The sequence below is a fragment of the Agelaius tricolor genome, unplaced genomic scaffold (genome assembly GCF_023055355.1).
Source record: "Agelaius tricolor isolate 1412-34295 unplaced genomic scaffold, bAgeTri1.0.p SCAF_1, whole genome shotgun sequence".
In the NCBI taxonomy this organism is placed as follows: domain Eukaryota; kingdom Metazoa; phylum Chordata; class Aves; order Passeriformes; family Icteridae; genus Agelaius; species Agelaius tricolor.
In genome coordinates, this window is record NW_027269261.1 from 61,555,338 (window position 1) to 61,567,714 (window position 12,377).

A 12,377-nucleotide genomic window follows, 5' to 3' on the forward strand; every position below is an offset into this window, starting at 1 on the left:
AGGCACATCCTGAAAATTAGCAATATCTCTACACAGCAGATCATAAGCTAGGCTGGATGGCAGTAGATGCAGTTGCTGGTGCTTGGAAGCATGAACTGTTTTGAGGAGACTTAACTTCACAAATTCCACCCTAACAGGTGGAACTATCATTGCTACACCTAGAGATGAAAAACTTAATTTGTTTAATTGTGGTTGAAATTCCACATCCTCTCTTCTGTCATGCTAAACCACAATGAGCACCCTGAGAGCACTCAATAAAATTGTTTACTTTATTACACAGTAATACAGCAACCACTGCATTCTTCTCTGGTAACAGACATCAGAGGGACAGCTAGAAATGTACCAGCAATATAAGACCATTTCTAGCAAAACAAGTTACTCTTCAAAATCACTTCAGTTCCTTCCCCTAATCCCATTTTAACTCACTGTTTTTGGGGGATCAATATTCAAAACTGTAATGTCACTACACCTAGAAGCTGATGGCTACCAACATGCAAAGCCTAAATTATATGTGTTGCAGAGCTCTTCTCACAGAGCATTTTAAAAAAATGCTTTCAGAAAATTATCTTTAACACACCACTAAACTGTTTCCAAAGGCAGAAGATGGACAAGATTGTGAAACGGTGAGGCACCACACATGACCAAATGGCTAAAGCAGTAATCTGGGATGCAGGCAGTGATATATAGTCTTCCAAATTTGCCAGACAGCTTTGCCTTACTTACAAGGCACATTCTGTAGATTGTGCCAGTTCTGCGTGTGTGTGCTTACCTGAGCTCTACACTGCTGCCCAGAGGGGAGGGGATCTCATCCATCCCACCCACACTGTTCCACAGCATAGGCAGGATGGAGCCCTCACACATCCAGCACTGCACTTTCTTCAAAACTGCCCAGCCAAAGTGCTTCTTGTAGGAGAGCCCCCATCTCCTACTTGTACAAATGTCAGTACTCAAATATATGTAAACCTCTCATAACTGAAGTTTGCCTTTCCCACAATACTTAGTAACACCTTTGGCCCAAGGAAAGTCAGTCATACATATCTCCTTTGAAAGTTTGCATTTCCCCTACTACGCAGTAAGACCTCTGGCCAAAAGGAAGTCAACCTTACATATCTGCTTTAAAAATAGCATAAAAGACCCTATTGCTCACCCTAAAATTGCCCCTGCACTCCTTTAGTTTGGAAAATTCTGAGTAATGGTTTGGGGTTTTTTTTTATTGGAATGAGAAGAGAGCAGAAGATCATCACTCCCTGAGCTCCCACTAGTCTCAGCTGTAAATTGTGAATTAAAAGCTCATGGTCTGCTCATAGTGCATAAGAGGTGAGCTCTGCCTGGTGTTTTGGCTCTCCTCAAAAATCAGGGTGGGAAGCTGAGGGACCATGAAAGACTTTCAAAGTGGATGCAGGGGGATGCAAAAGAATGCGAGGTTGATGACTGAATGAGCAAATTAGGAAGCAGTTTGGCCCAAACTCAAGCTAGTTATGATTCACAAACTTACTTACAGAGCTGTAATACATACTAATTAACCACAGGAGAAGACAGAGACCGAAAAGATATGAATTCTTTTGCAGGGAAAAAATTTACACTGCTGAAGCTCAAATCAGAAAACTGCATGCTGTTGACACAACCTGCCTTTCAATTTAGGATATATTTTAATTACCTAAGTATTCAAATGATGGTTAGATTGCTGAAGAAATTTCACAGCAGCAAAAACTCTGTCTGTGCTCTCAGCAAATAATCACTAAATGTGCTATCAGCTCCTCCATTCCAAATTGGCTTATGCCACTGAATCAACTGATGTGCAGATTAGAGAGCATTTCAGGTTTCCTGCCTTGTGAGTAAAAAGCTACTATGCAATCAATTCCATTACACATTTTAAAAATATTACTTATGCCACCTAACTATTAATGTTAATCACACAGTATCAGGAGAGATGTTTTCTTCACCCCATCTGGAGTATTTGTTCATGCACTTAGAAAAATTTGAAATGCAAGATGAGCTTTACAGTTTCAAACACACTGCAGCAACTGAAATAGAACTGTATCATCTCATATGTCTTTAATTTTATCAGAGGATTCAGAAGAGTTCACATCAAATCAGTGAATCTGAGCAATCCATGCAACATCCTGACATAAATCAAGGGAAAGGCTTTGGGATTAGCCAGTTCTGTGTGTGGTACTGATTAAAAACATAGAAAATTCCCCTTGAGGCACTTTTCCAGCTTGGAGACTCAGGATATTATTCTCTGGTTCACTGTTAATGTGGCCCTGTATGGTCATTAAATGGGAAAAATGATATACAAGCAATATATCATTTCCTACTTCAACATGTTATTACTGCTCTCCATGATTTACCATGTACATGGGAATTACTGTGTTCACAAAATAAACATATTTATAGAACTGTCATTCATGCCTTCATAGTCCATGTAATTTCATTTTCTTAAAAGGCTGCTTCTTTCTGTTGCCTTCCTCCTCCCGTCTATCTAAAATGAAAAACATACTAACAAAAGTTGAAAGTGTAAATGAATGCTATGGATTTCATGGTAATAAATTAGAGTGTTTTAAATTACATCAGCCTTGTTCTCCGAAGAGAGAAAACAACTCTTTTGAGAAGCTGCCTGTAGCAAAGGGACCCGTTCCTCACATTCACCTGTAGATGGCATTCATCCCATTGCTGTATGTGGCTCTTATGAGGATCCTCTTCACGTTTGCAAGGATAGTCATGAACTCCCTCCTGCTGACTGGAACATCAGTGCCATGCACTGAGAAAGATTCTGGTTTCAGCACAATTTCTTCAGTGTGCTCTTTGGAAGGCTGCAGGTGGATTATCCCTTTTGGAGTGCTGATTTTCAAGTCACCTCCCTAGAGAGAGCCATGAAAGAGAGAGATTTAAACATGAAAAAAATCTTGGAAAAAAGCCCATTGGGGTACATGATTTATTGAATAATATATTTTACAAGAATGACAAATATCAGGAATAATATTCACTTTTCATAAACCTGAAATGGGCTTGCCTGATAGAACTGAAAAGCAGTGGAAAAAAAAGTTTGGGTGTTTCAGATAAAACCTACTGTCATGGTGCAGGTTCTACATAGGCAAAAGCAAATTCATGTTATGCTGAGGTTCAAAAGAAGAGATCTACTGAAAGAACGTCAAAGTGTAACCTCAAGTGACCAACTATTTTATTTCCTCATGGACGAACAGGAAGCATTATAGTTTTCTAAGTTACTTACAATAGTTGCAATAATACCAGAGACTCCTTGAGATATTGAAACTTTTAGTTTTCTAAAGTATATCATTTTCTCACACTAGAAAATAACTGCATGTGCACCCTTCTGTTTTGTGTCCTCAGCCATCAGACTTTACACTGAACATTTGAAAAACCAGGCCATTTTCTCTTTCTCTCTTTGTCCCTTTCTTTTTATTTATTTTCTTTTTTTTTTTAATTTTTTTTATTTCTTTCTTTAGCTGCAAATACTTTACCTCTATGATGACATCAGATTGAACCATCAGTTTGGCTGTTTCTTCCACTTCTTCTTCTGTGACGTCATAGGAGACTGTAAATTTCAGATGTCCTCCAGCAGCTGCTACCTGGGGAATTAAAAGACAGAAAAAAAGTCTAATTAAATAAAAGAAAATGGGCCTTAACCACCTGGGGGCAGTTTCCTTGAGCATCAGTAGATTTCTAGTGTTGCAAAACCACATGCAGATCCCTGAGGATTACAGTTGTTGAAGGCTGCAAATTCCTTAAACGCACAGACTAACAGAGAAATCAGAAACAGATATGAAATCTGTGCAAATTTCCACTAGATACCTGCATTAGACTTTCAGTGTATTTGTTCAGTTATATGGTTCTCATTTAGGCTGGCCTCTGTATCAGCAGCCTTAGTAACCTACAGAAAATTCAGTAACTTCAGTTCCATTGCTGGAGCAATCTACCAAAATAGAAAAAAAAGGCCTGCAATTTTTTTTTTTTTCAGAATGAACTGTAACCTAAAGTAAGAATTTTCCCTGACGGAATTAAATAAATTTACTTTAAAAGAATGCTTCAGCCCTTTCACTCAGTTTGACCCAATCTACAATGTGAGAAGTCAATGACCAGGCTCTTGTGTCATGGCAATATATGTTTTCCATGCTCTTTTAGCCCCCAGGATCATGGCATGGACACAAGTTGTTCCATTATAAATGGAATGTAGTATGATGCAAATACAAAGTTGCAGACTTGAATGACAGAGTTCACCACAGAAATAATGCTTTCTGTTAATTGATTGGAAGCAGCATAAGTAAATAAAATCCTGCAAGAACTATATTTTAGGTTTTAAATGCATCTGCCTCATACTTCATTGCAATGTGAGCCTCATCTCTGAGATTATTAAAATCACAGGGATTCTTCTGCCCTTCCAATGCCTACTGCTGAGCACAGAGCAAATTTGTGAATCTTTTACAAAGAGAATAATCTCGTTATTGTTAAAGACATATTTGTTCATCATACTGAATGCTTTTGCACACAGTAACAAAAAGCAGTGAAAGTCAACATCTTCATTATTTTAGGATTAAACTAATTCAGGGGTGAAAAAGGTTCCAGCATTTAAGGCCTGGAAATCAACTGATTTTGAATTAGTGATAAAGGTATATAAAAACCCATATCTGAGGCTGTAGAGCTAATTTTTAGGTTAAAGCCAGAAAATTCCCTCCAATTCATAACCTGGATCTTGGACTACACAATTGTAGGATCATAGAATATCTCAAGCTGCAAGGCACTCATACTAACTTGGTCACTCTCCTCTTGACATACTTTAATAGTCTGATGTCCTTGAGGTGCCCAAAAGTACACACACTGCTTGAGGTGATGTTGCCCCAGTGCAGAGCAGAGCAGGACAATCCCCTCCCTTGCCTGGCTGGCCATGCTGTCCCTGATGCCCCACAGGACATGCTTGGCCCTCCTGGCTGTCAGGGCACTGCTGACTCATGTTCAACTTGCCACCAACCCAAACCCCCTGATCTCTTCCCACAGTGCTGCTCTCCAGCCTCTTACCTCACAATTTGTGTGTATAAGCAGGAGTACCTATCCCAGGGACAGAATCCAGAACTTGCTTCTGTTAGCTTTTGCTGGTGATGGCCCAGCTCTCTAGCCTGTCCAGGTCTCTCTGTAAGGCCTCTCTCTCTACCCTTGATGGAATCTGCAGCTCCTCCTAGTTCAGTCATTAGCAAACAGCAGCATCACTTGTTTATCTACATAGTGTCCAAACCTGCTGGGATCAATGCAACCACTTAAAAGCCTTGACCATAGCAACATGAAAAGACTTTTTTCTTCCTTGGATACAGCTGTTACAGCATTTTTGTTTTGCCCTTGGTCAAGTCTAAGCACTGGTTTGTAACCGCTAGAGGAATGTAGAAAATTTAGATATCTGAAATGCTGCAAGAAGTGCCCTGTTGCTTCAGAGAATTGCTTTCAGCTGTAGACAAACATTTTAGAAGAGTAACTTTTGCAGAATTTTATCATTTCTATTTCAAATTCAGACTAATGACAAAGATTCAAGAAAGCGAAAATAATGGGAAAACAAAGATTAGGCATTTTCAGGCAGCCCATAAAAATTATGCACCAATACAGGTTTTACTTTTTCCCAGCTATATAACCTTTACGTTTAGCATATAAAAATCCAACACAAGAACTCACAGATCATAAAGCAGGGAAAAAAAAAAAAAGGAAAATAAAAAGAAAAAACCCTAAAGGAAAAGAAGCTAGAATGGATTAGGGACTCCTAATATATAACCAACAGGAAGCACAAGAGGAAAGAGGTGGGTTGCCCAGTCCAAAAAAGAGAACAGTCAGAGGAAATAGGAAAAAAAAATTTAGAAATATAGAAGTCTGGAAAAATGCAGTGGCCATTTTTATTTACCTGTGGCAACTGCATAAGGGAAGGCATAAAGAAGATTCAGCTTGACTATACAGAAAGCTGATTGTCAGGATGGTTAAAACAGTACCAAATTACTTGAAAATGCTATTGAAGTAGTTTATTAATTAGCAGCAGTTCAACATGTCAGAGATAGTCTGGATATGATGCCTAGGAGTTGGAATATGATTTAAGAAGTCTCTTGAGGTCTCTGCTAGCCACAGCAGTCTGAGTTTCAGTCCTGCAACTGGCAAGATTTGCATATCATGAACAGGATCACACACTGAAGACAAGGTCCCCAGAAGGCACTTGTTGTAGAGAATACCTCACAGTTCAGGATATGTATTTACAGATTAGAAAAAAACCCCAAACTTACATAAACCAAAAAGTACAACTTCCTTTTGTCATTGTTTGCAATGGTAATTTCCTTCCTCTGCATATTTGAAGGACAAGTTCATTGACAGGCAAAGGAATTCAGAGGTCAATCCATGTGCTGCATGTCATCTTGTGCAAAAAGTACTTTTCACTGAATTTTAAATATAACTGCAATACATAAATTGGGCACCCATGATTTTCCTCTACTTTCACATTTTTCTCTGTATCACCCAAAGATTCAGAGTTCTGCTTCAAGGACTGTCATCTGAGACCATCAACACCAAAGAGACCAAGGCATAAAAGTTTGCCTGGCTGGTGACAAAGGCATGTATTGTTGAGTCAAGAATAGCTGTATAAAAATGTCAAGGAAGTTCCACAGAATTTCTGTTGTCTCTCCAACCTGTTTTTAGATTAATGCATCAAATATTATTTCCAGCTTTGGAGGCAGAATCTCTGTGTTCAAGAAAAGTCACAGACTCCCCACAGAAATAACAAGCACAGGAGAGAGAAAACACAGCTATCTTAGTTCTAATCCAAGAAGTTTCTGGCAGATAAGTTTTTGGGGCTTTTTGCAATTTTTCACTGCTAGCTGTACTCTACTATTATGTTACATGCTCTTAAGAGAGCTCTTAAGAGAGCAGACAAGACTTTTTTTACAACACCCTAACAGAGGCTCAACCAAAACTGAAGCAGAAAAGATATTTCCTTTCCTGTGAACAAATGCCCATGCTCAACAGCAAAAGAGCTGGGGGGTAGGAGGAAGAACCCAGTATTACCCTGTGTAAAGCATGTGTTGATGTTATATGCTTGTCCCAATAAAATTACTTCTAAGCCAAGATAAGTGATAGTAGACCACAAATACTTACAGCACTGAAAACAAACAACGTTTATACAAATATTGGCAAGGCTAGAGATGAGGAAAGCTTGCATCTCTTCATATGGAAATCAAACTTTACAAGTCTTTCTCTTCCTGCACTTAGAGAATGTGCTGCCAATACCTTCCCAAGGCAAGCTGTCAGGATCTCTCCTGCTAATGTCCTTGGAGAATATCTCCTTCTTATACAGATGTATATTCCATCTTGTTGAGTTCTACATGAAGATTCACACTCTACCTCTCCAATGCCTCTTGTAACTCTGGCTGTAAAGGTTTAGCACTTTGTCCACTGCACTGCGGGCTGCCTCATTGCCTCATTGCTTCTGAACATCTGCCAAATGTAACTTCAGGATTCAAGATTAGGAGCTATATCTCCATTAAATAGGGTGCTGATTACAATCCCTTATCTCATTAAGCAGTAAAATGCTCTTCTGTCAGTTAAGAAGAGACTCAGTTTGTGATTAAAGCACCTAAATATGAACTGGGGCATCTGATATGGCACTACATGATTATGTGTAGGCAACTGGAAGAAGTCCTCCATAGAGTCCAAGGAAAGTGGCTGGTTGGTAACCCCACCAAAGGACGACCTTCAGATCATTCCACTTTGTATTTAGAGTTAAAAAGTAACTTGGAAAACATAACATTTTGCAAATGAATAAAAAATTATGCACTAAGTGTATTATTGAAATAGAATGAATACATGTTGCTCAGATATGTGGTAGTAAATTCTGTACAACAATGGATTTAACTAATAAGGGCTTGGATTTCAGGCCTAATCCAAGAGAACACAACACCTTCAAAACCAAAATTATATTACTGCATTAAACTAGGTTTAGACCAATACTCATACAACACCAGATTTTCAAAACCAGTGAAATAAAAGGCATCATAGAATCATTAGACTCTTTTATGTTGGAAAAGAACTGAAAGATCCTCAAGTCCAACTATTAATCCAACACTGTCAAGTCCACCAGTAAACCCCATCCTTAAGCATCAACAAATATCAACAAGCTGAACTATCTTTTCTCTCTTCACTGTTAGTGGTTGTGGCAGAAATACAGTCACTGACATATTGTATTAGAGAGACAAGCATTATACAATTAGAACAATACAAAATGAACAAATGCTACCAGAAAAATTTGAAAATGGGAAGAAAAAGTGCAAAGGACACAAACATGAATGGGTAGAACATTTCAGTGGAGAATGTTAACACACATATAGTTGAATAAAAAACCCAATGAGTCCCACAGCAAGTTGCTAATAGTAACTTAAAGTTCTAAGAGATAATAATGTTTTCTTATTCTGGAAGACATGCACAAAACAAACACCCCACTTGTTTCCTGATTCACCTGTGACTATTAGTTGCTTGCTGCCATGATTATGAGAAATTATACACAGATATTCACCCAGTCTTTCAGTGGCTCTTTCATATTCTTATGGCACTATCTACCACTAAAAACTATGCTTGAAGGTACTGGAATGATAGCATACACAGCTTAACATTCCTTGCTAGCCTTCTTGAATTTCCATGAAATAGAGCTGCAATGAAAGGTTGTCATAGATTTGGACTCTTTCACCTTCACAAACTCTCTAGGTACACATTTATTTTATGACACGGATTTCAGCAAATGTAGAGATATCTGCCACCAGAATATCAGCACTACCCAGGTAAAGGAAATGCTTTAAGTAAGATTTTTTCCAGTTTATTTGTGGTGACAAAGTTGGTCCATAATTCATCAGCACCTAAGCAGTTGTGATATGGTTTGACGAGTCACTGAACAATGTACCACCTTAACTAATGGCTAAGTGCACATGTGCTCTTCTAGCAGCCCACTCAGTGCAGAAGGGAATGGACCAAGGGCTGCTTTTTCTCCCTTAATTTACTCGTGTTGAAGGAAATATTTCACTGGTAATTCAGCTCTCATCTGGGTTATTATCTTCTTTATGAAAAAGTACCAGCTGTAAATTTATGATATTTAATTGGATTTTGCTGATCCAGTCTTTGAGCTAGTTGTAGTGTGAGGGAAGGCAAGGACTAGAAAAGAATTCTGATAGAACCATCACCAAGAAGACGTCAAACCTTTCTTCATTTAGTAATAGCTCTCAGTAAAGATTGCATGTGTTAGTTCTACTCCAGATCCAATTAGAGATTAAATAGACTCTCCTCTCTTAGACAGATTGAATTTAGATAGGATATAAAAGCTCTTCTGAGGCATTAGAGCAATATTTCAGATAAAGCAGGGAGCAGAATAATCATGTTTTATTTGAATGACAGTATAGTTCTGGCTAGCTTTAAAAAAAAAAGTCAGTTTTCATTATAGGGAAGTTAAACTTTTCCTCTGAAAGAATGGACTCTTTCCCCAAACTCTCTGCCATCTAGAGTTCCCCCAGCTCTATGCCAGCTAGGTCACAATCCTAGTTTCCCTGCTCAAGTACATTCAAAATTCTTCTGTATAATTTGATACTACATTATACTTATTTTCCCTTTTTCAGAACACTGCTTCCAGAGAAGTAGAGCAAGTGAGGGAGCAAGTTTAAATAAAGTAGTCTGACTACTTATCAGTGGTTGGTTCAATTGCTTTCCATGAGAATTTGTCTACAATATTGAACCAGTCAAAGGGAAAACTTAGAATTTCAAACCATTCACTGTTATCTTCAGTTTCTTTAAACAGACCACTCCAACAGCCAAGATTTCAAAGTCATTCTTTCCTGGAATCTTATCTAGAATGTTATGATACAGGCTCTTTAATTTTTACTATTTCCTCTGCTGATCCTACATCAAGGCAGAGTTTAGTAAAACAAAAAGGAATTTTATTCAAATTCCTATTCAAAGGAGTTTTATTCCCAAATATTGTGAACTTGTTATTCCACCGGACAATGGAACAACAAATTCACAATAAATCTTAGTATTTAAAATGTTCCCAGCAATGGAAAGGACCATTAAATATGTGGGTTTACATTTTTTTTCCCCTAAGTGAATATTTTTTGCTTAGAAGACAAATAAAGCTTGTCCAAAGAGTAAGCACAATTCATAAGGAGCAATGAAAACTCTGCTAAATTGTATTTCTTATGTACCTTGACCATGTTTCTTCCCTATTTTATGCTCAATACCTGAGAAACAGGGACCCTCCCAGAACACTTATTAGGCTGAACTAAGCAGTCTTTCACAACATCTGATCACTTGGCCATATAAAGAACACCCTGCACCTATCAGAGATACACCATGTACTCAGATTCAAACACAATGGAAGCATGAGGGAAGAAAGAACACCAACAGAGGAAGACATTGAAACCTAGTGAGTATCTCCTCAATCATCCCTTGAAAGTATCCCTTGCTTTTGCTAGAATATCACTAGATCAAGTGTAACCAGACAACTTAAACTTTTTTGATTTTTGGTGCTGGTACCTTTTCCTTCTTGATCCAGAAGTTCAAGGCATAATTTTGTTATAGTAGTTGATAATGTCTGCCACCCAAAACATGAAAATCCGATGAGTATTTCCAGGCCTTCCATATTTAAAACAGTTTGTCACAAACAATTTAGACCAATTAAATATTGCACAATTCCTTTGATTCAATATATCTGCTAAGAAGCATTTAAGTGGAAAATATTTTTTAAAAATCAGTAAGAAACTTATTATCTTTTTCAAATTATATCCATAAACTCGGCCCAGTCTCACTCTTACTGAGATACTGTATTAAAGTTATAATTTCATAACCCTAGTTCTCCTCCTCTCTGGATGAACTAGACTGTATTATTTGGATGTCTAAATAAAATACAACTGCTTATTGTGTTTAATATATAATGTTGAAACATCCAATTATGTCATGGAACTCTAAAATGAAAAATGGAATAAATCTCAGTTCCTAAGGAAGATGAGAACTGAATAACATCAGCTCTCCTGTGAGCCCTCTGTTGCCACTCCTACTTACATTGAGTAGTTGCTCCTTCTGAACTTAGCACTGAAGAAATTAATGTAATCAGTGACTGATTGAAAAATTTGCACAGCAAGATTATATGCTGTCTCCTGAAATGTATTTATGAATGTTGACATTTACTCTACAAATTCTCAAATCTCTACCATAATTCCCAGTTGTCATTTCTCCTCAGTTGAGAAGAGAAACAGAACTCTGGTCAACAACTCCTGAAGACTAAAATTGACTTTTCCAATGATAAACTGTTACAAAATTTAAAATATGCAATTACTTTGTTACAGTTACTTAACCATAGTAACCAAAGCACATAACCTTAAAATGGTTACTCACTTTCTCTTTTTTGCTTTCCATATGATCTTGACTGCGCCTTCCCAACCACTGTTCCCCAAGCTGCTGTAACTAGACCAAGGATTCAAAAACTCAAAGCAGGGGTATATTCTTCCAGTAGTGATGTGAAAACCTAATTAATGTACAATTGTTGCCCATGTGTATTACTGTGGTGGCAGGTAAACCTCAATCTTTGGAAGTCTACCAATCTGGAAAAAAATATACCAGAAGCTGTGACCCTGTAGCATAGTATGTCAAGCATGCATCACAGAAGGATATTTAAAGAAATTAACTGTGTATGTCATCACAGCTGCAGACATTTTTCCCTGACAGAATACAGTTAAACTGAAGGAAAAGAAAAAAGCCAAAACCAAACAAACCAGTTAATACAAAATCAACAGCTGCAGATCAGCTGCAACTGCTGCAGATCAGTTGCAACTGCTGCTCTGATCACTACAAGTGCCAGAGTGGCTAAATGGTAAAAATCTGGGTAAAAATACCACTTTTTATTCAACTGTGAAGATGTTTCAGACTACTAGTGATATTGTAATCAAATTAAATATTTGAGCATCAACTCTGAGGCATGTTTCTAAGTGACATATCCTCATCAAAAGTTTCTAAATAAAAACTGTTTACTCCTGGTCTTGTAGCTGTCAACAATCTCATAATCATAATTGAAAGTAATTCTTAATTTTACTGATTAAATGTTAGTCTCCCAGTTCCATGGTCTGTGGTTCCAAAGGGGAGAACTGTAATTGCAGTAGTCATATCAATAAATGCCTTCCTGTAATATTAGAATGAATGACTAATTAGAACATTTATGTCAAAGTCCAGTTCCATTAATATACAAGAACCGACCCTTCCCCTCCCTTCTCTGGCTGTACTCCCTCATGAATATTTTAACAAGAAAAAAATTTGCATAATTTTGCAAAACTGAAAGCTGATATTTCTATGGCAACAAAATCCCAGCATGC

At 37.7% G+C, this 12,377-nt stretch overlaps 1 protein-coding gene across 2 annotated transcripts in view; it reads right to left on the reverse strand.

Annotated features, from left to right (window-relative positions):
* The window catches only part of LAMA2 (laminin subunit alpha 2), a 335,107-nt gene that overhangs the window by 151,855 nt on the left and 170,875 nt on the right, over nt 1-12,377 (reverse strand). For both annotated transcript variants that reach the window (XM_071437013.1, XM_071437012.1), the window contains exons 13-14: nt 3,483-3,590; nt 2,650-2,861 (exon numbers count right to left, since the gene is read on the reverse strand). In XM_071437013.1, coding sequence (XP_071293114.1) covers nt 2,650-2,861; nt 3,483-3,590 — 320 coding nt within the window. The remainder of the gene's footprint in view (nt 1-2,649; nt 2,862-3,482; nt 3,591-12,377) is intronic.